Raw genomic sequence first — 24,465 nt, 5'->3', positions numbered from 1 at the left:
AGCACTGCCGACATCCATCGAGAACGTGTCCAGCCATTTGTTGTTTCCTTCAGCAACGCGCTCAAGTGCCCTGTTGTTGCTGTAGACAGGGATTGATATCCGCGTCGCCTCATCGGGCCTTTTTCCTTTGCACTGCCGGTGCCGCGCTATGCTGACGATGGTGCCGAGACAACTGGCTCACCGGCAGTTTGAGGCCATGGATTAGCCATGCCAGCAATACACTCCGTGCGTGCGTGTGTATGAAGGACAGAAGTTGAATGGTTGTTAAGATACAGAAAGCAATATATACGAGACCCGCTCCCAGACTAAACGCCGAAGCTGGAGCGGTTGATCTCTTGCTGTAACAAGAAATAAGGAGCTCGGTTGTCTCTCTGAATCAGCTGTTACGATGCGTGCTTCTTTGTGTTCATTGCTGCTGGCTGCTGCGGCCGCCGTAACAGCCCACAGCCACGACAACCACGCGAGGGCTCATCAGGAACACACCAGGGCAACTGCTATTGATACTTCGACGTTGAAGGGCAAATGGCTCTACGGCTACCAGGGCTGGTTCCGCAAGCCAGCGGCGGGCGTCAACAATCACTGGTCTCCCAACGGCGGGACTCCCGGTCCCGGAAATGGTATGTTTCTCTTCGCAGAGCAAGAGTATGAGGATAGGCCTGACGAGTGTTGTAGTCGAATTCGAGTTTGTGCCTGATGTCAGCCAGTATCCGGCAAACTGCCTGTTCGCTTCCACCCTGAAGGCCCCCAATGGGCAGCCGGTGCAGCTGTATGACAATACCTGCGAGGGAGTTGTCGACTTGCACTTCAAGTGGATGCAGCAATATGGCATTGACGGAGCCATTGTCCAGCGATTCTTGAGTCACTTGGATGATGCCTCCTTCATCACGGTAAGTTGCATATGGCCCATCCAGATTGAGTCGAGTCTATGAGCAGAAGAGACTCAACCATCACAACGGGACACCTTGACTAACAAGCACAGATCCTCAACCAAGTCGAAGCCGCCGCCGTCAAGTACGGCCGAGGCTTCATGGTGGAATACGACGCCTCGGGCGGAAACTCGGCAACCGGCAGCGTCGCCGCCCAGATCCTGGCCGACTACAACGCCAAGGTGAAGCCCTACACCTCCTCGCCGGCCTACCTCCACCACAACGGCAAGCCGGCCGTCATGGTCTTTGGCGTCGGCTTCCCGACCGTCCACATCAACGTCACCGACGGCGCCAACATTGCCGCGCAGCTCAAGGGCGCCGGGGCGTACGTCGGGTACGGCGTGCCGGCCAACTTTGGGACCGACGTGAGGGCCAACACCGGGTTTGCTGCGGCGTACAAGGCGGCCAACTTGATCAGCCCGTGGACGGTGGGGAGTTACAGCGAGGGAGGATACAAGAACGGATATCGCACGACGACGCAGATTCCCGACTCTCAGTGAGTGTTAACTGGAACAACTTCCATGGTCAAATTCTCGTCGAGCGTCGAGCCGTGTCGACTGACTTGGCCAACAGAACCCTCCAGTCCCTCGGCATCGACCACGCCCCCCTGATCTGGCCCGGCACCTCCGCCTACCACCTCAATGGCGTCACCACGCCCGCCAACTTCGACTACTTCCCCCGATACAACGGCTCCTTTTACTCCATGCAGGCCGACGCCATCACGTCCCTGCCCGTCAAGCCGCTGTTTGCCTTTAACGCCATGTTCGATGAGATCAACGAGGGTACGTTTTACTATACCCATTCCCTTTAAGCCTAATCGATGCCTAACATCTCTCTTGCTTGTGCAGGAACCCAAAGTCTGCCCTGCTTAAAGACGAACCAACTCCCTGCCAACGAAAAGTTCGTTGGTTACGACAACACGTTTGCTGACACTGCGTTCTATTTGGAACTCGGGGGCCAGAAAGCCGCTGCCTTTGCCGCGGCAGTGAAATAACCTGTAAGCACTAATCCAAGCATGTACAGTTCCATGGATATCCGTCAAATGGCAGACAACACCATGGTATAGTGATTAGAGCAGAGAAAAGAAGTGTAAATATGATTATGAATAAATGCGTGTCCTTTCAACAAACAAAATCGCTAATGCTTATTCAAAACTCTTTTTGCTCTAAAAAGATTGATATCCAAGGAGACATAAGGTAGGTATATGGTGAAAATACATGACACAAAGAAGCATAAGACATATGAGAAACCCCGTTCTACTATTGGCCATCAGTGCCGTTCCCCAGGAGTCACCTGCGCTCCACGTTATCAGCAGGAAGCTCATAGGTAAAGTTGGTTGGCGGCAGCTCGTGAATTGTGGGTGGCTGCTCCATCTCGACGAGCGGCGACACCACGTTGCTGCTGTGCATGCTGCTCATGGTCATGTCGGGCGTGGTCTTCTTGGAAGGGTCGTGGGCGTCGTACGGCATTTGCGGCGTGTATGCCGGTGCTAACGACCCGTCAGCCATGTACAAGGCCTGCTCGCTAGGGGCTTGGTATTCACCCATGTTGGTGGTGGGCTGCTCCTTGTCCGCCTCGGCGGCGGCGGCAGCGGCACGTTGGCGGCGCCGACGGAGGAAGAAGAGCAGGCCGAGCAGTCCAACGCCGATCGCTCCCACGCTGACGCCGATGCCGATGCCTGCCTTGGCTCCCGTGGAGAGGCCGGTGCTGGGGCTGCTGTTGTCGTCGTCGCCCGCGTCGGAGCCGGAGTCGGAGCCGCTGTCGCCGCTGCCGGGGATGCTGGTCGAGGTCGGCACCGCGGTAGCATTGCTCCAGGTGCCGTTGGAGCCGCGGTACGCCTGGATGATGGTGTTGTTGGACACGTAGTACACCCACGCCTCGCTTGAGTCAAAGTTGTAGGTGACGGCTAGGTCGGCGTTTGCGTCGTCGGCCAGGGGCCAGGCATGGGTGGACTGGTTGGGCATCATCTGCCACTGGAAGTTGATGTTGGCGGCCTCGTGCAGCTTCTTGTCGGTGCCGATCCAGAAGACGGTGCGGGTAAAGTCGCTGTCGATGGCGACGCCCAGGCCACCGGGCTTGCCGTTCCAGCCGGGCAGGGTGAACTTGGCGGGCACCTTGGGGTTGATGTCGATCTTGGAGGGCGCTGTATTGTTTGTGGGAGTGTTCTCGATTGTCTCGGGAAACGTGGCTGTAGGGGTCAGTTCTGGATTATGCATATAGTTGCGTGGGGGGTTTGTGAGACGTTGAAACATTGAAACATTCATATGCTGAACCAACCAATGAAACGTCTAAACACTCGAGACAAGAGAGAAAAGACAAAGGATTCGACATACAGATGTGATAGGTGCCGTCCTCGTTCAGGCGAGACACCTCAATGTCCTTGGCGCTCTTGGGAAAGACGACGGTGATGTTGTTGTCAGACGAATGGGCAGATGCCAGGGCCATGCCGAACGTGGGATCCTGGGAGACGGCGCCGTAGTAGTTCCAGTTGATCTTGTTCGTGTAAGACAGGGAGTGGACCTGACTGTCCTTGTCGTGGTAGAAGACACGATAGCCAGCGGTGCTTCCCAGCAGCTCGACGGCCAGCCCCGTGTTGGGGTGGATGTCCGAGGACGGGATGTTGGCCGTTTGCGAGATGACATACTCGCCCTGCGACACAAGGATGCCAGTCTCGCCGTCGCACTGGTAGTAACCGTTGACGATGTCGCCGTTTTCTGAGTGCCAGAAGATGGAGGCCTGCTGCCGATTAGCTGATACACGCACCGCACCCATGTTGCCCGTATCCTCAGTAAGACACGATACTGCATGTACTCACAATCACATGCTGCGAGTCCCACCAGCCCGTGGCCGCGATGCTGCCCCCCTTCTTGGGCTTGTTGGTTGTCGCCAGCACATTGTGAGGCGACGTCGGAAACAGCGGCGCGCCGTTGATGTTGGAGTTGCAGCCGTTGACCCAGATGTCGCCCGTCTTGGGGTCCTGCATGCCGATCTGGACGCCCTTCTGCGGCCCCGTGTAGAAGGCGAACATGGACGTGCTGCTGGCCGTGCCGATCAGGCTGCTGGCCGCCAGCAGGGCGACGCTCCACGACTTGGCCATGGCTGTGGACAATCGGCGGTATTAGGTAGGTAGATTAGGATGAGATGGCGATACCACAAGCAGAAGCTGAAGCTAAAGCTCGAGCAAAAGCAGAGGCGGCAGCTTAGCTCAGCGTTGCCCGTTCACCGCCCAATTGACTCGAGCAAACAGACAAAGGGAAACGAAAAGAATAACAAGAATACAATCAAGAAGGCCCAAGGAAATGGGTAATTAAAAGAGGAGAAGAGTTCAGCGCAAGAGGGAGAGGACGAGAAGAAGAGAAGAGAGTGAAGCGAGTCAGTCAGCCAAAGGGAGGAGACACGCAGAGACCAAAGAGCAGTCAAGAAGAAAAAGCCTGTCAGATCCCCCGGACGGACGAAAGCGGCGCCACTATAAAACGGGGCAGCATCAGCATCAGCAAGCATCAGGCTGCAAAGAGGAAAAATTACCAAGATGAAGGCAAGAGGTGGAGGCGGTTTCCACGAGGTATAGAGATACTAACCTACATGTAATTGATAGGTACTATTCGATAACATGCGGCTGACCTACGACAAACTGGGCATCAGGCTAAGACGGCAGCCATTCAGCGGCGGCATCTATTAATACCGACTGGGGCCGTTGAATCTTATACCCCAAAAGATCAGGCGTGTTTTGCCTCTTGGAGCCCGTTTGCCAGGCCTGTCCGAACCAGTCAGCCCTGAACGAGTATGCGTGAGAGAGGGGAGAATAGACGTGGATGGTTCGTCTGCTCTGATTTGTTCTGGGATTGCTACTACGATGCTTCCCTGATGCTTCCCTGTGCTGGGCATTGGGGTGCGTCCTCTTTGCACGCAATTCATCTCTCTGTATCTGTCAGTATCGTCACCAGATTTCTCGTCGTCTCTCCTCTCCCTGTCCTCTGAGTCCCCCCCGCGCTCAGGATTACTATTCATCCCGTCATCGCGCCTTGATGGGTATCCTGGTACTAGAACTGCGAGCATTTGCTCCGGAACCCATAATCACAACGTGATCAAATGTAATTCGTATCCACCAGCCAGGCTGTGATGCCCCCTGTGCTTGCAGAGGCAGGGGCCGAGTGGACTGAGCCCTACTAGGCTAACGAATTACGAGGCCAACGACGGAGGTCATCGTCCTCTATAAGCCATGGTTCGTCCAGCCAAAGCACCCCTGGATCGCCGACCTGCAAGCAAACGAAATTCATCAGGCCGGCCGGCTTCTTTTTCGGTTGTCTTTTTTCGTGCCGTTGCTACCCAATGCTGACTAATCAGGCACTCAATTGAAGGCCGGATGTCCATTTTCTGTTTTGTCACTGCCGTGAAGCATCCGTTATAGCTGAACATCATGCTGAATAGTTAGTATATTGTTGCCCCTTTTCTCTCCATGCTTTCCTTGCGTTCTTTTCAGGCTGCAGTCAAGGTGAGGCTCTGTTGCGCTAGCTTCCAGGTGGTTGGAATCATTCTCAGCCCCCCCCCAGGCCCCCCAACCCGTCCCGCCTCACCACTCTCTCCTTTTCTGCCAACTTTTCCCTCTTCTGCACTTGCCAACAGGTTGACCTTCTTATCCCACTTCAACTCGACTACCTAAGCAAGTCAACAAGCCGCGGCTTGTAAAATGAAAATGTACATTGACCTCCTCGCTACCCCGTATTCGCCCCCCCCCCCCCCAGCGACGTCCAAGGTGCCGTATCCCGATGGTCTCGCTTACTCTTCGGCGCGCAACAACGTGCCTCCGGGGATCGGCAACGGCGCCGTCAGATTTTAATGCAATTCGCTAGCGGCACACCAACGGCTGGAATTATTATTAGGACCCAAGCTGCCAAGCCACTGGACCGTTCAAGCAGTAGCTAAGCCGGTCCGAGCCTAGTGCATCTTAACATCTAGCCTAGCAGGGGGTAGCGTCAGGTGGGATAATATATCCCACTCTCTCCTCTCAAACAAGGCGGGAATAAACAGAAACCTCCAGTGGCGCACACAGGGCTGAGGAGCAACACTTCTAGTGGCGCGTGTAGCCGCGGTGGGCAATCTATACAAGGTTGTTTGCTCTTGGGTGGGTGGGTGCAAATCGAATCCAATTTACAAACAGGAACCAGTTCGCCGGCTGGCGTTTCAGCTCTTTGTCTTTGCTCAGGCTCGGGGACAGCAGTTGAGGTGACTAACAATGCTGACTCAGCGCATGCGTGGAGGGCGCTTCAAGGTTGTTTGCAGTATGACGTCGTATTCTACCATCACCTCATTATCCGTAGTGGTGATGGACTCAAAACGGACGTAACCTAGAGGCAAGTTTGGGTATTGTGAATCAGAGCAAAGCATGGAACGCGATTCTCTCATGGACTCATATTTGAACGTTGATTGAGCATAATTCTCTGATTCAAGCTGATTACGATACCTATCGATAACATTGATTGAACTGTGACTCGTGACGACATCACGTGCGACCACACCTGCATCTGAAACATCAACTACACTTTACCTCACGACAGCATCAACAGATGCATTCGCAGTACTACAGCTGCCATCGCCAGCCAAACCACGCATCCCAGTCCAAAAACTAGCAGATAAAACATCTCCAGCGGTCGATCAACAAACGAACCAGTGAATCTCGCCCGTCCGCTGCCCTCTTTGCCCGTCCGCTTGCCCATCTGCGGCACGAACTTGAAGTCCATCTTCAATCCTTCTCCGAGTCTCCTCTTGCTGTTGACAATTGTCTCGTACAGCGTATTTCTGAAGTAACGTACCACCGCCCTGTCGACCCCTGGAACCCATCTCTGCACCAGGCTCTGAACAAACCAGCAGTGGCCTCTCCAGCAGGCGTACGCCAGCAACCCGGGCTTTCCAAAGCCCAGCAAATCACAAATCTCATCGCCGTTCAGGATCCGACTACCAGCCTCTATGAAGCCCACGGAGACGCGGAATGGCGCCAGGTCCTTGACACACTCGATCAAATTGTGGCCCACAATCCGCGACGTCTCGGTGACTTCCAGCTCGTGCAACAGCATGCTCTCCATCGTGGCCTTGGCCTGAGCCACGCTTGAGAAGTACTCGTGAGGGGCGGCCAGCAGATACCCGACGTAGCGGAACAGCGCGATGTAGTCGGCCTTTTCCTGCTCGGTGGGAAGCACACCCATCTGCGGCAGTTGGAGCCACATGTGGCCACAAGAGTACGCACAAATAGAATGGATCGAGTCGAGAACATTGACAGGCACTCCGAACTTGGCCACGTCAAAATAGTCGCGACGAGTCTCGACCAGACGCAGGATTCTATCTCTCACAGCAGCATGAAGCAACCGCACTCGAATCGTCGTTGTGTGGCCTGTGCCTCCCGGCTGGATCGACTCGAGGCTGGCCGTCACCTGGAGAAGATGCTGGAAGGTCTCGAGCAGTCGGCGCAGCAGCACCTTTGTCGAAAAGCCTCCTGTTCGCACCAAGACTTCGACGACGCCAGGTGACGAAGAGTTCTCGCCCACGAATGCCTGCAGCATGAAGCCCATCAGGTTGGCGGGAGCATAGCGGTAAAAGAACTTTTGCCCGCGCTCAATCTGCGCCCAGTCCACCCAGTCTGAAACTGTATGGACCTCGTCCCACAACTGGTTCAAGGTTTCGTCTTTGGCATGGTGATCCCGGAGAACGGCATACATGTCGAAGCCGGCGGGACAGAGCGTGGGCTTGAGGGATTCCTCTCCCTTCTTCTCCCGCGCAACCTGCTGCAGCCTCTTGACCGCGTTGTGTCCCAGTGTGTCGTACTCGTGACGCAGGGGATCAGTCTTCTCTCGAGGCAGGTGAAGGTCTGTCCACTGGAACGTGTAGTTCCCTACCGTGTGGAAAGCCATTGTGATGTTGACTTGGGCTCGGGCCGCAGAATAAGAGGTGACGTGGTATCGAGAGGCGAGTCCTTCTTTGTGTCGATGGAAGAATGCAATGATATGCTTGGGTTTGTCGAAAGCCTCGTCGCTCATCAGACTTCCATCTCGCCGCCTTTCACGAAGCCCCCTCACTTTATACAGCCCCTTCACGTCTCGAGGCAAACGGAGGCATGTGAGCTCGTTCGCATCGCTCTCCCCACCCAGCCGTCAGACGTTCCAGTTCCGCCCTGCCCCCGATCAAGCGGAGGGAGACGCAGCCTCATACCTCTCCCATCCGACCAACATCACCGCTGATGTCGGCAAGCAACAATTGTACTGTCCGCTCATCGTGAGTATTGCAGCTATCAGCAGCAACTCCGTGTGACCGGTATGAGGAGGTTCATCCCCCCCTTCGGTAATCGATTCTCCTTGGCCACCGTCAGTGCCAATGCCCCTTCCCTTTATGTCGATACCACCAACACCAACAGCATCTGTTTGAACCACCGTCAACTACGTATAGTCACCGCATTTGGCTAATTCCCTCGTCAATGCAGCATCCGATCCTTCGGGCTCGAGTCCGAAACCACCACGGACGGCCCTCATTTGGTCCTACGGAGGATTCCCGTCCCATATCCTGGTTTAGCGCCGTCCGATCTGATCCCCCTGTTCATCCATCTACCCGAACTGGCAGGTCTGGCCAACGGACGTCAACCGACAGAGATCCATGCCAGCGTGCCCTTCTCCCACCTGAGATTCTGTCGCCGCCTGAGCCGAATCAGCGTTTCCGCCTTATGCACAAGCATAAGCCGGCAGAGCCAACAGCCGCCCGGCAATAAACGACATCGCTTTCAACCAGTCAGTCAACTGAGACGCCGGGTGATTGAGTGACTGGTGACATACAGCTTGCTCACATGGCTCTCAGTGACCACCGGAGTGGAAGCGACCCCCTCGAACACCTACGGCCAACGCCGGGGCTGCAGAGGGGACCCCGCGTCGATTCCTTCTTCTTTTGCCGAAGGCCGTATGTATGTCGCATATGTCGCATGTCTTGGCTTCTGCATCGATCTGCAAGTCGATGGAGCAGGATCCTCCCGCCAAGTTAGCCGAGGGAGCTCCTCCGGATGCACGTCCTCAAAAGAGGCCAAAGCGCGATTATAATGGCAGCATTGCTCGATCCAACCGCCAGCATCAAACCTTCGCGCCAGCCTGTGACGACTCCCCGGACAACCCACGGACGCTTGAGCTTATCGCAATGCGCCTTTTCAACCCGCTTTTTCTGCAGGGCTTACTCAGAGCATCGCATCCGTACCGAGTCGGCACTCGAATGAGGAGATCGGGCTTCCCTTTCTTCCTTAGTTTGCCATTATTCCCCTGTCTCTCGGCCATCTGTGATACAAACACCGGCGTAGCGCTCGGACGCATCTAGACGGGCACCATGCATGTGTTGGCATATACGACTATATATCGAAGGACTATAACCCGAACAGAGTATATGTATCGCAAATCGTATATAACGTTAGGAGTAAGCAGCTTCACCATGCTCATGCCCTGTCTCTCTCCCCACAGCCATCAGTTGCAGAAGCACATCTCCTCTGACCCAACGCCAACGCCAACAACACCGCCATGCCTTCTATCGACAGGATGGAACCGGAGCAGATTACGGTGCTCCTTCCTGACATGTTTCAGACGTTCCTCAAGCAGCCGCCTCGCATCAATCCTCACTACCAATCCGTCAAGTTGGAGTCTGAAGAGGGGCTGGCCAGGTGAATATCCTCCCTCTCCCTTTACCATTGAAGATGACCACCACATATGTTGACGTGATACTATTGAAGATTCTGCTCTTTCGAGCCGAGCATGAGAAAGAGGGTGAACAAGTGCGACTTTTCATACTTTTGTGCCATTGCTGCTCCCTATGCCTCTCGAGCCCGATTTCGCACCGTCTGTGATTGGGGTAACTGGGTAAGCGTCAATCACGACCAACCATCAGATGGAGCTTTACTAATCGTAAGTCCTTCGAACTACGATACAGGTCTTTCCATACGATGACAGTAGGTCTCAGTCCACTTCAGCTTCAACTTGCTGCACTAGAGCCCCTTTATTAAATCCGTCATAGTGTTCGACAATGGACATCTCCGCAACGAGCCAGAAGAATCTCAGCGCGTCATGGAGAGCCTAATGATGCCCATGCTAGGCAATACCGCGAACTTGGACTCTGAAGATCGTCTCCGCATCGTGCAGTTCCATGACACCATCGTTGAGAGAATGGCTCTAGTCTGTCGAGTCCCATGACTGCGGCACTCCCACCCATCTTGCTGACAGTCCGCGTTACAGAGAACACCCAAAGGCGTCCAAAGGAGATTTGCCCTTGCCATGCAGGGATACTGCCGAGGCGCACTCACACAAATCGATCATCAGTTCTCCGGGAAGATCCCGACGCTGGAGGAAATTGCCATGATCCGCCGAGAGTCCGCTGGATGCAGGCCTCTATACTACCTCGTTGAATACGCACATCGCCTTCGAGTGCCGGATGAGGTGTTTGAGCACCCAATTATTCAGGAGCTGGAGAATCTCGGCCAGGACATGGTGGCCATGTAAGCTCCCATTGCTATGCCCTAACCCATCAACAACGTATGGTCTAACACAACTGCAGTTCAAACGACATGCTTTCCTATCGCAAGGAACAGGTGGGCATTTCTTGCTTAGCTCAGACTCATGAACATACTAACCCCCCGCGCAGATAGAGGGCGTACCGCACAACATGGTCACAGTCTGTCGACGGAATGGCATGTCGGCGCAAAAGGCGTTCAATACAGTCGGCAGGCTTCTTGAACGCCGCTACGAGCGATGGGACAAAGCTGAGGCAAGCCTTCCCAGCTGGGGTAAGGAGGCTGACGTCGAGGTCCGAAAGTACATTGAGGGCATCAAATGCGTCGTGAAGGCCAATCTCAATTGGAGGTGAGTTGCCCAGGCCACCCACCACTTCTTTAGTCTCCGTTGCGGCCGACTGACGCATTTTGTATCAAAGCTTCAAGTCGGAGCGCTACCTCGGCGCGAATCCCGAAGTTGTTCGAGCCACCCGGAAAGTTCACATTTTGGCAGAATCACCCCCCATTGGAGTTTAATCCGGGGCTGCTTGCTGGAACGATCGGCTTGCGTTTGGCAATTGCTTTTGGCCGAATATGGCTTCTATTGAAAAAGCACTTTCTGCTTGAATTGGGTTTGTTTGGAATGCTTCGCTTGGAGGGGTTTGCCTGACTTTGCTTTGCTTAACCTTGGGTTGCTTCACGTAGGTACTCTTTGGCACTGGATCCTTTGGAGAGGGGAGAATCTCGAATTTCAGCTTGGTGTTTTGCTGTTTTTGCGTAGGCGCAATTTGGAAATCTGACAATCACTTGATTCACATCCCGTGCCATACCCTTGTGCCACTGCCTGAATGATCTCATGCCTGTCGTGTCTAGAGAAACTGCAATCTCGCTTTCGATCAGTAAGTCGATCCTTGCCGTGTTGATCTTTTCAACTAGGGTTATCATCAGCAAATTGCCATCCTTGTTTCGACGAATCCACTCTCGTCCTGTCCCAAGGCCATGGTTTAGCCTACCGTATCTCTGTATCCTTCAACGTCGTTGGTAGGACTCGCCATGAGGGTGAACGGGAGCTTGGGCCTGGAAGCGATCATGCAGCATGTGACCCCCGCCGGCCCCCAACGGTCAGGTCGCACAAGACCCCCTGGCGTCCCTAGGGCAGGCTACGACGCACGAGTGGTGATCCCTGTTTGGCCCCATGTTTGAGGCTGGGTTGGGATGGGTGGTGAGGATCGTCCGGTAATAGTTGGACCGTGCTTGCGTCCCAAGGGAGTGGACGGGGATTGTTAGCTCGCATTGCATCGCGGTAACGGCCTGAAGTATCCTGTAGACTGCCCGACATTCACGATGCTGGCCAACGTTGGACGGGGAGTCCGTTGGAAGCCGGGTCATGACCTGTTTGAACTTTCCATGAGCCCGGGAAGATGAAGCTGAGGCTGAGGAAAACGACAACGCCTCCACAAACTGCTGGGAGGTTCTTCGGAAAATCAGTGTTCCGAATGTGTTGCGATGCCAAACGGAGGTACGTCCGTCCAGAGACCAAGTACGAAGCTGCTGCAAGTCGCGTGCATGAATGCGACACAGGCATGACGCATGTTACGACGAGCCACCATCATCTACAAACGTTAGGTGTCATGGGATGGTTGTTACGTAGGTACCTGCATTCAGGACTGGCTCCATTTAGTCAAGAACATCTGTGGGCAGTGAAGGTAGTGGTTGATGCATTGTTGGTTCACCGCTGTTGGTTCTGCAGCTGAGCGGTGATCGGTGAGCAAGGAGGCGATGGAGTGACTGGGTAGCTTGGGTTGCATTCCTTTCCTTTCTCCCCTTCGATCTAGTTTCCGAGGGTGATATTGTCGTGCCTTTCCTCTATTCTGGGGTTCTTACATCAGGACTTTGATGATGACGTCTGAGGAGATCCGAACTCCAGTTTGAAGCTGGGTTGTTGGGCTATACGCATCTACACCTGATATGACAACAGGTGGATGATGGAGCAAATGTCTCGCAAATCACAGAACAGGCAATGTCCTAACGAGACCCCTTCAATGTCGTATCCTTCGAGGTAACCTCGTTTGTGTGCGTCCTTTCCTTAGGGTAGGTAGGCCGGACGGCTGGTATTCTCGTTTAACTTCAGGCGTTGAAGACGCCTACCCTCGACTTACAGAGGAGATGCCCTTCCCAAAACACTCCAATGTAGTTTGAAGGGGTGGCTAGAAGATCACCAAGATCTCCAATTGCTGAAGCCAATTGAGGCTGAGCAAGATGACTGCTCGCAGTTCCGCGCCCGAGCATTTGGGACCCGCCGCTTACACATATATCACAACCATGGGGGAAGTCAAAGATGGATCATTTGACAAAACATGCCACAGCGAGAGGAAGAGGTTGTGCTGAAGTCTCTCCCTTGGAGTCTGTGACGTTGAAGATGGAGGAGGCCATCAAGGGGCTCGTGTGTTGCAGACAGTATCGACGAGGCGCTCCTTCCTCTCACGATGCATGCACCCTCTTATCGATATCGATTCTCCCGCACAAAGCTTTGATCCTCTGACGCTTCCCTGCCAAACATTCCATTGCCAATACCATCATCAATATCCCTGCGAAGGCCAATCTTCCAAAGCTTTGCTGCCCACCAAGTCAGCTCTGTTCATCACCTGCGAGACATTCACGGAAACATTGCATTACGCGGACATACTACGTGGAAAAGCCCGGCAACACGGCAATCATCATGCAGGAATGCTTGAGGAGGAGTGAGCAATCGGCTTGAAGGAGTTTCCCAACAGTTTGGTAGCCGTGAATCAGCAACATTGTCTGATCACAAGATCTGATGAACTTTCGTTGCAGGCTTCGAGAGTCAATCTCCGTCCGTGGTCCTCGAAGGCGACTTTTGAATATGCTTCAGCCCTATCGCTATAGCCTCTCCCTTTAAAATGTGAAGGAAGAATACTAACGACGGGTTTCTTCCAGGATGATTCTGCGACAATCGCTTCTGGAGAATTACGGCGACTTCCCTCGCGTCTTTCACCCACGATACCCTCGGCACGAAACCACGTTGCGGAAATGGTGCACAACGCTCTCGCGACTCTCCCCTCCCTGTTGTCATCGACCCGAATAGGTGCTGCGGACACTTGATACACTTTGCCGGCAAACCTTCACAGCCGATATACTCTCGTCTCACGATCCCCAGCAACGCAAACATTGCCGCCTGCCGTGCTCCCCAGAACAAACTTCGAGATATCACCGAGTCCCAACACAACCAAGTAGCCGAGGCCAAGTCTGCGATGCACTGTGAGAATGTTGGGCTGGCCAGTCTCAGCAGCGGCAGATTGTCCGTCTATATAAAGGGGTTCTCCCCCTCCCGGACTTGCATCCAGACAAGCTCATTGTGAGGAGCACTTCACCCGGTAGGTACAGTCCTCTCCCTTACGTCTGAATGTGGTCTTGCTGGCTTCCAATATTTTAGGATCCTGCGAAGCGGCGACATTGTATACCGAGATTCAGCAGGTATGTACTCTCCTCCTTCCTTGACTTTGTTATGAGCTTCGTACTGTCTTCCTCATGGGTATCAGCGATCCGGTTTCCTTCGTCATCGAGACTCAGCCGGTATGTACTCTCTCCTTTTCCTAATTTTGTGAGCTTCAAACTGTCGTCTTCATAGGTTTCGGAGATCCAGCCTCACATGCAGGGAGACTCAGAAGGTATGAACTCTCCTCTTTACCCAACTTTGCTGTGAGCTCCAAGCTGTCGTCCTCATAGGTCTTAGCGATCCGGTCCCATTGGACATCGAGACTCAGCAGGTATGTACACTCACTTTCACTGAACTGTGCTTCTTGCTGTCAACTCTATAGGTCTCGAGAATCGGCTTACATGAGAAACTTGTATTGGTCAGGTATGTATAGCCCCTATCTCTGCACTTTGTTGTATGTTTTCCGCTGTCACATCTCCAGCTAGGTCGTGGGAACGTTCGACAATAAGCGTGACCAGGTATGTACACTCGCCTCTCCTAGATTTTGTCGCGCTTTCCGCTATGTACTTCTGCAGGACCCGACGATTGAGGCTCATAGGAACTGGCATCGATCAGGTATGTACAACCATGCCCTTACCTTGATTTCATCTTGTGCCATTGCTATCATGTCTCTAGGTATCGGCAACCCGACCCCATTCAACACTGAAAGTGGTTAGGCAAGTACAGTCTGTCTCCTTGCGCTTTGATTGTCTGCTTCCTGCTGTCAGTTGTAGGCTTCTTCGGCCTTAGTGACATGGAGCTTGTAGGTATGTACCTCCTTCCACCCCATCGTGTGTCATATTTGCTGTCAATCGCTAGGTCTCTTTAGTCAATGGCATCGGAGACGGAGTGAGCAGATATGTACCGCCTCTCTTAGTTTTGTGTACCACTCCTTCTGACTTTTCTCTAGGTGCCTCCTCAGTATGTGACACTGATACTGATCAGGTATGTATTGTCTCTCCCACCTTGCGCCGTGCGATAATTGCTGTCAACTCCTTAGGTCCCTCGGCCACCGACGGTATGTCCCATTCCACTACGTTTATGGTGAGTCCTCTGAGGAAGAATTACCTCATCTTTATGATGTGAGTACTTACTTTACTTCTCCATCTACGCCCACCCATCAGCGGAAACTTCCTATAATCGTAGTCTTAACCTTAACGACGCCTCCACCACGTAGATCAAGCCTCCCAACAAACGTCCCAGGTATCGTGAGCTAGTGCAAACGAGGCAGTAGATTTCAGTCTGGAGGAAGCTTCTAATCGTTTGCTAATTCATGGTTCCTTTCGACAATTCATCATCCTTAGGTTTTCTCCGCCATATAAGGTAGCCTTATCCCATGTCTCGTCTTGCTTCAATGTCCTTACAACTTTGTGCCCCCCGGCCCCCCCCCGGGCGCGCAATGACCATCTTTACAATTCCATTCCCCTTTATAATAACACCTGTATTTCCACAAACTCTTTCCAGTTTGTTGTATTGTTCACTCCATTTGACCCCTTGTTCCTTTACTCTGTTGCCTTGATTCACCCGTCTCCCCATCTTCAGCCAGCTCCGCTACAGCAAAGTGCCAGTATGGAAGGCAGGAGCTGTTCAAAAACCCTTCAGGCTTTTTGCGCCCCGGAAACTCATCACGTCCCCGAGGAATCGGAAATATTCCCACCATGGCTTCAAGTTGCTTCGTTCCTCGAGAAACTGGCCAATCCTCCTCCCGATGCTGCTTCCTTTCCCCAAGGGTTCGTTACCTATCGATAGATTCGGACCCGATACTCTCCTCGTCCACGCCATCCATCCAGCGAGGCAGACTCGGCCGAGGCGGCGCCATCCGCATCCCGAATTCCACGACGTGCCCGCAATAAGAATTTGGACGGATATCGTCAGACGCACGACAGAAACTTGGGGCAGGTCCTAAAATGGGGGCTTACTGCAGTCAATGTACCTGAAAACCTCTTGTTTCACCTGGAACACCTTCCAACCAACTCTGGCGGGCGTCCGTAGCTGACATGGGAGGCCGGCTCATTATCCTGCGACTCGGAGAATGCTCCTGTCGCAGAGCAGATCCGACTGCTTCCGGGTCCCATTCGCCGGGCCCTGCTGTCAAATCTGAGAGTGTCAAGCATCACGGCCTTGGCCGAGGCAAGCGGCAGCAAGGCCGACTGTGTGGCGCGGCCATACCTCGGCCGGAAAGGGTGCAGTAGCCAGGAGAAGTCATATTCTTTAGACAAAGGCCGATTCATGAATCTCCACCAGATGCTCAAGATTGGGATGGACGTCGAGGTAATGGCCCGAGGGGTGGCCGTTCCTATGGCTCTCCTGCATTGGGGCGCCAAGGCGAATGGCCACGGCGTCAAGTTCGTAGTGGAATGAGGGCATATCGCTACCGGATGGGAGGCACCATGTTGAGTGTATCCTAATGTTTTAGCTAGCTACTATGGCCCAGAAGACCATTGCAGTTTCTCATAAACATGGCCATTCTTGGAAACCTGTGGTAAAGAAATTCTCGATGCTAGTCCGGAGCCGCAGCGGCACCAACAATTAAAGCTTAATAGTTTAGCTGTCTACCTTACCCAGCGGCAAAGATATTTAGAGCAGTCAAACTTGGGTGCCAACCGGCGATTCTGACTCACCGTCAGTCACTGTCTCATTGGTGACTTTGTCCATTGGCCAATCACGTCTGGGAGCTACTGGATTTTCACTTGACTGATTGCGGGATTCAAGCATTGTATGACCTGCTAAGAGGGTGGCTTTAAATTCGTGGGGCTTTGGATCGGATGGGAATTTTAGATCTCAGCCCTGTGGGCGGGAGTAACTGGAAGCGTCCAAGCCGCAATCGTGCAATATGCATGCATGGCATCTACATATTAGCAGCCAGACTGTGCTTTCCGCATTCTGCTTTGTATTAGGTAGTCAGGGTGTTCTTGTAAAACAGTCTCTGCTGGGGAGCAGGAAAAAGTCCATATTGACTGATTGGGTAAGCGATCCCTTCATGCTCTGATGTTCTGGCTCCAGGTCCATCCAAGATTTGTTCGTATTATAAATGACCGTATACTCTAATTATTACCCATGTGAGTAGCTAGGATGTGTTCCCAATCTCACTCCAGCCATATCGCAACCTCTCACAGCTCATTATCATGATCGCACTTCGTAACCTCGTAATCCACAGTCTCGTTCCCCTGCCCCCAAATCTTGGGCTTGAAGTCCAGATACACCAGCTCATCCTTTTTGGGCTTCCACTGGCCGTTGGTATCCCTGTAGTACACCATCTCGCCGCTTCCCGCATCCTTGACCTCGATCGTCGTGTGGGAGAGGGCGCCCTTGGTGGACCACTCGAACTTGTAACACCCGCCCTCCTTGACGGGGAAGGGCTTGGAGCAGCGCACGTTGCCGTCGCTGTCGATGCACTTTTCGACGGCAAAGTCGAGGACGCGGCCCTTGGAGACGGTGTCGCCGGCTGGGGACTCTTTGCATTAGTCGACGGATCATTTGTTCGTTCGGTTGTACGAGGTCTGTTGGATTGGGGCTGTGCAAATGGTATGGACTTGGGGAGTTGGGCGAAGGGATCTCGTACTCATTGTGACGCTGGCCAAAGCCAGGCCTGCTGCGGTGAGCTTGTTGATATACATGGTGTTGCTTTCACTTGAAGGGCTTAATAGGTGATGATGGTGATTGTGAGGAAAATCCCGATATCTGCAACAGTTGATCCAGAATGCGGGAGCTGGGTTGCCAGTGCCGAGCTGGAGATTCTCCTCGTCTGTATTTAGATCGAGTATCTAGGTTGTCTGCATCATCGATGACGTGGGATGTGCGGAGATCTCGGCCTAAACCTTAATCCTGTAGCGCATCGTTACAGTGCATCTTGCCCCAATCACCTCTTTGAGCTCCCTGAACTGCAGCGCATTGGGCACTCCACCACAGTGTATGGGGCCCCATAACGACTCCACGGCCACCCATGCAACCTCTCCAGAACGGACCCGGTTGAACAAAGAAGACGAATTCGCATGTTTTGGAGTAATGCCTCGTAAAAGCGACCCATTAGTGAAGCCCCGTAAACGAAGTAATTGAATACATGCCAATGTACATCAAAGCGATACAAAATACGTGACTTGATGCGTTTGCTTCATCTTTCATGGACGGGCGGTGATGCGACAGAAATACCACAGCTTTGACGTCAGAGTGTCGGCATCAGTATCACTGAGACGTGCGTTCACGAGAGGGAGTGACGATTCGAATTTCATGCTCATGCTCATTGAACAGCTCAGTTGATGGCAAGCGTCGTCAGTTCAATGAAGTGTGGAACAGTCTCATTGAGAGTAAGATGTTTTCTTGGATAATGCCACCTAGGGGTTTTGTTATCGTGATACATCACTCACGTAGCTTCTGTTCGCGATCAGTGATATTGTCTTCTAAGAGTTTGATCAGTTCCGACCAGTCTTCCCGGTCCTCCTGTCATAATGTGAATTTACTTCTGGCATGCCATCATTTAATTCAACCGATGCCCCAATTGACGCTCATAAGCAGAGCAATTCTTGAGCAGCGACTCGATCAGATGTGATGATGCTCTCACGATGCACCTTTCGCACCAGCTCAGCTACCATTCATTTCCCGGCTGACAATGAACGACCGGCATTCAGATACCATTCAATCCTCCCTTCTTCCCTTCATCCTTGATTGTTCTCGTAGGTATTGTTCAGTGACCGCACATGTTGCAATCGACTGTTTGAACATGCAGGTGCTTCTTGCCCATTCGTCCAGCTTGCTCTTGCCTACGACGCGATTTTGAAACGCGCTTCGCTTAAAAACGACGCACAACTCACAGCAATACAGAGGAAGTCCATTTTCTTCTCCCTCCATTCTCTCTTCTTCTTCTTTCCACTCTCTGTCTTCAGCCATCACTCTCTTTCATTGCTCGTCTTCCAAGTATACTGTCACCGATCGTTGTCGCGCACCAATCACCAATTGAATTGCAGCCATCGTATACGACCGCAGGGACGAGCGGATGGCCGACATGTTCTCTCAGAGTTTCAGCGTTACCATCACTCCTTTCTATCGTACTTCAAGTATACTTGCTAACCAGAAACATGTGCCAATCGGAATTCCGCGACGCCCCTCACCGGTCAGCTTGGGCAATGCCATTGCCCTCCATTGATCTCCCTCCACCGCGATCGAAGCTCCGAGACGATCCCTTTCGTCATTATGTTTTCTGCCTCTCGACAGTTCCTTGTAAGTCAAACCCCCGACACATTTCAGGTCTTGCTCCCTCTAATCCGTCCGACTAACCAACTGATTCATCGCAACGTTCTTGATGATCCTCAGACCGCCATTCAACGTCTCGAATTCAACCTCTCCCGCTTGCAACCGAGCCTCGTACTTGCCTAAAGCCATACCAACCAGAAACCGTCCCAGTGGCTCGCTCGGACAATGCAGCCACTTGGCACCGACCTCGATCGGCTTTCTCAGCAGCATTTTGCTCCCGTCGATAAACACGCCTTGGTTCGGGAGATACGGCTGGATTGCTGCGTGGTTCTTGCCGTCGACGAAGCCTGGTCCCACCGCATCTGCCAACAGGCGAGGGTTTGTGATGCGCATCTGAGACAGTGCAGCTTCGACCTCGCCCTTGGTTCTACTGTACAGACTGGTAAATCGACCCGGTGTCTGTGTTGAGCCTTGGCCGGATACGAACACGAACCGGAACGGACCGTCGTTCGGTGCAATCGTCGAGAATGCCTCTGCTCCTGCAAGGGGATAGTCCTTTGTGATCTTGATGAATTCCCTGTGTTCGTGGTACGTTGGTTTCCTTCTCCTCATGCAAATGCCGAGCGACATCAACTTACTCCTTGGAAACCTTCGTTTGGCTCACCCCCAGGGCCCAAACGGCACCACTGGCGCCCTCAAGCTTGCCAAGTACTTCTGAATCATATCTTGAAAAGTCTTTGTGGATTATGACGTTGACCCTAGAATCTTTGGCGTCTTCCGCCATGGCGACTGGTCTGCGACTGAGGATGGATACTTTTGTGACCTCGGTCATTCTGAGCATGGCGTCGAGGACGCTTGAGCCAATGAGCCCAGTGGCACCGGTGAGAATGAGATGCATTTTCTTTTCCAGTGCTGAGGATGTTTGTGCGTCTAGAATCTTCAAGTCTCCTTATACACGGTCGGTCGGTCGGTCGAAGTAACTCCAAAATACAGGCTTTCAAAATGGGACAATTGCTCGAGGTTGATTGACGTCTGGGGACACTGGGTCTTTGTCGTTTTTCAACTGGCATCTTGAGTGCCATATATATATCACATGTATCGTATGCCCGATTCGGACTACGAGAGCTGCTGACGGTTTATTTCCCAATCAGGCATTTGTTGATACTCCACCCTTTCCCGTCGACCTTATTTTAGGAGCCCGCTCACGCCTACAGCCAGGCATCGAGCAAGAATTGCCGTGCTGGGAATTCGCTTGTCAGCGCTCTGGACTATCGGTATGTATTCACGAAGGACTTGGCGAGGGATCTATCAATGCCTTTGCATACGACTGACTCGCGATATCCTTCACCTATTTGTCTTCGCCTACAGCAGTCGTCAGACTGTTGCTGATGCTTTCGGGGGCTTCTGGAGCTGTCTCACAGCAGCCATCCAACTGCTGATCGATCGCGTCTTCTGACGAACGAGTCTTGACTGCTTCACGATCCGTGGGGTCAAAGTATACTTGGCCTCTATACTAACCGGCGCTTGAGTCATGCTCACAGGCCAACTCGCTTATCTGTCGACACTTTGTCGCGATTATTGTGCATTTACGATTACGCATGTGTTGTCCGCCCTCCTGTCCACGATTGTTGCAGCCACGAGTTTCTGGTGCAGTAGCATCCGCTTCTTCATATTCGACCATGCTTGCAATAGCCCACGATGAGACTAGAGCGCGCACCGACTTGTTCCGCTACTTGAAAGATTATATGCGAAAAGACGAGACGACGAACGAGCTCCCGATCGCATCCACTGCATTTGATCAGATTACTACCAAGCCTTTATCTGTGAGTCGGCTTTTGACTCGCGTTAAGCTATGAAGTCAAGTACTGACAAGTATCAGCAGTATCGTCCCGCCGTCCGCTTTGAACCAATGCACATTCACATCAATAGTAGTGACAAAGCCTCCGAAGCCTTCCATACCAGAGACGCGGACGCAGCCATCTTCAACATCCTGTGGCTCGACGACCTTTCTACGAATTCTCCAGATGGTGAAGCGCCCAAAAGATGGGATGGCGCGATGCATGACGTGACAGCACTTGAGCACCTTAACGGCGGGGATGCTTGAACATGCGCAGTGCATCATGTGAGATTACCCTTGCAGCTCTCCGTCTCTACCTCGATCAGATGCAGATACTTCATATGATCTCTGCGATGCGGGTTGCGGACCCATCGGGGCTTCAAACAATGGCGAGCTTGAAGACATGGTGAGAACTTCCCGTTCTTTCTGATTCTAGAATCCAAGGTGTCTCCAGAGACTCACACGACTCTGTCGGGACTCGCACTGACAAGGTGACCCAGGCCGCCACTGACCATCATACGTAATGCCGTCGCCCGTTGATTCAGGTTCATGATATCACTCGAACCCCTTGAAAAGCAAGGCTGCATGTCACCTCTTCATCGAAATTCTCCAGACGCTCGTGTCAATTGGCCACAATGCTAAAGTGACAAAACCGGAAGCCGTCCTTGGCACATACGACCGACGGCTCAAGGTCGACATGCATCGGCAATACAAGTCTGCCTCGCCATTCACAGAATTGGCTGTTTCGATGCATGCTGGTTCTGCGGAGCCGGCGCTTGTGAGTGATGGCAGCGCTAGCTTGACAGACTGATGCAGGTCAATATTCCTTTCTGCACTTCAACCGTCGGTTCTGGATGTTTCCACCTCCCAATCCTGCTGGTAACGGGTCCAGCCAGCTGACCCCCGAGATGTCAGATGAGTACCCGAGTTGAATCCGCGTCTCTGGTTTGCACCAGCGAATAACGACAGCCAATCCCTCCCTCTCCCTTTCTCTGAGACTGCTCACCAAATGAGGATGACTGCTGGTGTTGTTCCGTCAAGCGGACCCCAAAGAAAACCGTGTCGGCTGTCAACCAGCATGCTTACAACCGAGCTTCTGACTCGCTTCTGGCTCAGAACGACGAGTGTGGATCTTGTCAAGGTGGCATTGCAGCAGTATCATCCCCTGGGTCTTATTGCGACACCCTCTTTGACGGAGATGGTGTATGTATATCTAGAGGCCGAGCATATCCGGCATTGGCTGAATCGTGCCCGGTTGGTGGAGTCTTGTGATGTGCTCTGTCGGCTATTGGCCCTCTGGTCCCAGACCAACTTCCTTGCCTTGTGCCATTGTTGCTATCACCATCCACATCGGCAGGGCTGCAGGTAGTATGTGGGTGGCCCCCAGTGCCCTTTGAGGAACCGCATGCCGAGACTGGCAGCATCGTTCCCAGCGATATTTATGTGGGAGCATTCCTTTCCCTTCAGTGCGGAGCAGCATGGACAGTTTCTGGCGTCACTTTTTGCGCCTCATCCACGATGCTGGGCCGGACAGCGCAACTGCGTTATGACGCTCCATTCCTCATCGACACTGGTGGCTATTCTTCCCATAGTGTCTCGTTGGCTGATGCGATTCTGTTTGCGTTGACGGTGGTCGTTGCATGGTTCATCTCGTCCTCAGTATGCCAATACTTTCGACTTCGCCATTTCGACGGACCGTTGCTGGCCAAAGTCTCCAACTTGTGGCTCTTCGCATCTGTGAACGGCGGCAGATCCTACCTCGATTTCTGGCAAGCAACTCAAAAGTACGGTAAGTGAGCATCGAGTCGCATAGACCAGTGTCCGGGTTCCTTCAACAATTCATTGGCTGACAGTGCTCGATGATGCGCAGGAACAATCGCTCGAGTCGGACTCAACGACCTGGTTACCGACGACCCTGCCTTTGTCAAACACATGTGCAATGTCAAAACGGAATATCGGCGGTCTAGCTGGTACGACGGGATGCGCTTCAACCCTACCTCGAACAACTGCTTGTCTACGCGAGACGAAATCGCACACTCGGCTTTGCGTTCCAAGATGGCCGCGGGTGTATGTTTGCCGTCATGGAATCATCAGCTGGAGGACTTCGGCATGTGCTGATGGTTGAGACTCTCAGTATGCCGGTCGCGACGTTGACAACATCGAGCCGAAAATTGACAACAACATTCGCGAATTTATGCGTCTGCTCGCTAGGTATGCTGACACCAGGACATTCGTCGACCTCGGTCGCAAGGTCCAATATTTCACCCTCGACGTCATCTCGGATATTGCGTATGGAGCGCCCTTTGGATTCGTCGAGACAGATACCGATGTGTATGAGTATATCAAGACGACAGAAAAGAATCTCCCGATGGTCATGGTGGTTACCGTCTTCCCGTGGCTACTGACGCTGCTGAACTCCCCCATTCTGAAGGGGTTGCTTCCGTCTACGAAAGACCGGCTAGGCTTCGGCAGGATAATGAGGTGAGCAATAAAGTTGATTTCTGGCGGCGCCGTTTCCTGTACGGACATAAAAGGGCTGACGCTTGGTTCCATCTGTCCGTTTCTCAAGTATCGCAAAAGATGTAGCAGCAGAGCGGTTCAAGCCAGACGCCAAAGATGAGAGAGATATGCTGGCATCTTTCATCCGCCACGGCCTCACTCAGACAGAATCAGAGTCTGAAATTCTACTGCAAATGTAAGCCGCCCGATTTCTTGCTGAGGATGCTTGGTGATGTTGCTCGGTACTCGAACCCTGTACAGCCCATTCTTACTGATTGACTTGGTGGCACAGCGCCGCCGGATCCGACACAACGGCGTCAGCAATCCGATCAACAATGCTTCAGATGTGCTCGAACCCCGGCATTCTTTACAAGCTTCGACGAGAAATTGCGTGTGCCGATATCGCTGGTGACATCATCAGCGACAGTGAGGCCAGAAAGCTTCCATATCTCCAGGCCGTGATCAAGGAGGGTCTCCGTATCTTCCCCCCAATCGCAGGCCTCATGTCAAAGGAAGTTCCACCGCAGGGCGATATCTGGAAGGGCGTCTTCATCCCCGGAGGGACCCGAGTTGGATACAGCATCTGGGCCATTACACGACGAGAAGACATCTGGGGTGCGGACGCCCTGGAATTCCGGCCGGAGCGGTGGCTCCATACTCTCCCGGAGAAAGTGAAAGAGATGGAAAGCACTTTGGATCTCATCTTCAGCTATGGCCGATGGCTCTGCCTAGGCCGCACAATTGCCCTGATTGAACTGAACAAAGTATTCGTAGAGGTATGTGCCTGTCTGCTCTGTTCGCAAAAAAAGGGAATTTACTAAACGGCAAGTTGTCGTCTTATAGCTGATCCGACGATTTGACTTCACAGTCTGCCATCCCGAGAAGCCCTGGAAGGTGTTCAACCACGGCGTCTTTTCCCAATCGCAGCTCTGGATGCACGTCACAAGAACGAAGGAGGGAGATTGAGCGATTGCCCGTACACTGCGTGCTATTGGCAATGAACACTGCAAGTGAACCGCGA

The 24,465-nt window shown here is 53.0% G+C and overlaps 9 protein-coding genes across 9 annotated transcripts; 5 read left to right on the top strand and 4 right to left on the bottom strand.

The window, feature by feature from the left end:
• Positions 1–380: 380 nt before the first annotated feature.
• CCMA1212_010401 (uncharacterized protein) lies at positions 381–1,920 on the top strand (the record flags this gene model as incomplete). The annotated part of the gene is made up of 5 exons (XM_073707448.1): positions 381–617; positions 673–887; positions 980–1,422; positions 1,500–1,708; positions 1,775–1,920. Exons 1-5 carry the CDS (start codon positions 389–391, stop codon positions 1,918–1,920), a joined length of 1,242 nt encoding a protein of 413 aa, XP_073554071.1. The 5' UTR covers positions 381–388.
• A 295-nt stretch (positions 1,921–2,215) lies between these two features.
• CCMA1212_010400 (uncharacterized protein) lies at positions 2,216–4,023 on the bottom strand (the record flags this gene model as incomplete). Its single annotated transcript, XM_073707447.1, has 3 exons — positions 2,216–3,114; positions 3,260–3,662; positions 3,742–4,023. 3 exons carry the CDS (start codon positions 4,021–4,023, stop codon positions 2,216–2,218), a joined length of 1,584 nt encoding a protein of 527 aa, XP_073554072.1.
• A 2,449-nt stretch (positions 4,024–6,472) lies between these two features.
• Positions 6,473–7,828, bottom strand: CCMA1212_010399 (uncharacterized protein; the record flags this gene model as incomplete). Its single annotated transcript, XM_073707446.1, has 1 exon — positions 6,473–7,828. The coding sequence occupies one exon, from the start codon at positions 7,826–7,828 to the stop codon at positions 6,473–6,475; it is 1,356 nt and encodes a 451-aa protein (XP_073554087.1).
• A 1,635-nt stretch (positions 7,829–9,463) lies between these two features.
• Positions 9,464–10,962, top strand: CCMA1212_010398 (Presilphiperfolan-8-beta-ol synthase; the record flags this gene model as incomplete). The annotated part of the gene is made up of 8 exons (XM_073707445.1): positions 9,464–9,603; positions 9,673–9,799; positions 9,870–9,888; positions 9,954–10,111; positions 10,172–10,431; positions 10,491–10,524; positions 10,578–10,795; positions 10,866–10,962. 8 exons carry the CDS (start codon positions 9,464–9,466, stop codon positions 10,960–10,962), a joined length of 1,053 nt encoding a protein of 350 aa, XP_073554088.1.
• A 3,012-nt stretch (positions 10,963–13,974) lies between these two features.
• Positions 13,975–16,282, top strand: CCMA1212_010397 (uncharacterized protein; the record flags this gene model as incomplete). Its single annotated transcript, XM_073707444.1, has 6 exons — positions 13,975–13,978; positions 14,173–14,213; positions 14,368–14,400; positions 14,458–14,497; positions 15,720–15,850; positions 15,914–16,282. 6 exons carry the CDS (start codon positions 13,975–13,977, stop codon positions 16,280–16,282), a joined length of 618 nt encoding a protein of 205 aa, XP_073554085.1.
• Positions 16,283–17,031: 749 nt separating this feature from the next.
• Positions 17,032–17,538, bottom strand: CCMA1212_010396 (uncharacterized protein; the record flags this gene model as incomplete). Its single annotated transcript, XM_073707443.1, has 2 exons — positions 17,032–17,366; positions 17,484–17,538. The coding sequence occupies 2 exons, from the start codon at positions 17,536–17,538 to the stop codon at positions 17,032–17,034; spliced, it is 390 nt and encodes a 129-aa protein (XP_073554086.1).
• Positions 17,539–19,174: 1,636 nt separating this feature from the next.
• Positions 19,175–20,006, bottom strand: CCMA1212_010395 (uncharacterized protein; the record flags this gene model as incomplete). The annotated part of the gene is made up of 2 exons (XM_073707442.1): positions 19,175–19,685; positions 19,747–20,006. 2 exons carry the CDS (start codon positions 20,004–20,006, stop codon positions 19,175–19,177), a joined length of 771 nt encoding a protein of 256 aa, XP_073554083.1.
• A 781-nt stretch (positions 20,007–20,787) lies between these two features.
• Positions 20,788–21,212, top strand: CCMA1212_010394 (uncharacterized protein; the record flags this gene model as incomplete). The annotated part of the gene is made up of 2 exons (XM_073707441.1): positions 20,788–20,931; positions 20,988–21,212. 2 exons carry the CDS (start codon positions 20,788–20,790, stop codon positions 21,210–21,212), a joined length of 369 nt encoding a protein of 122 aa, XP_073554084.1.
• Positions 21,213–22,463: 1,251 nt separating this feature from the next.
• CCMA1212_010393 (uncharacterized protein) lies at positions 22,464–24,410 on the top strand (the record flags this gene model as incomplete). The annotated part of the gene is made up of 6 exons (XM_073707440.1): positions 22,464–22,734; positions 22,816–23,012; positions 23,080–23,426; positions 23,515–23,640; positions 23,737–24,220; positions 24,288–24,410. The coding sequence occupies 6 exons, from the start codon at positions 22,464–22,466 to the stop codon at positions 24,408–24,410; spliced, it is 1,548 nt and encodes a 515-aa protein (XP_073554081.1).
• Between the last annotated feature and the right edge of the window lie 55 nt (positions 24,411–24,465).

This window comes from Trichoderma ghanense (assembly GCF_004382785.1).
Source record: "Trichoderma ghanense strain CCMA-1212 chromosome Unknown scaffold_25, whole genome shotgun sequence".
NCBI classification, from domain to species: Eukaryota; Fungi; Ascomycota; class Sordariomycetes; order Hypocreales; family Hypocreaceae; genus Trichoderma; species Trichoderma ghanense.
This window is presented reverse-complemented; position numbering and strand designations above follow the sequence as displayed.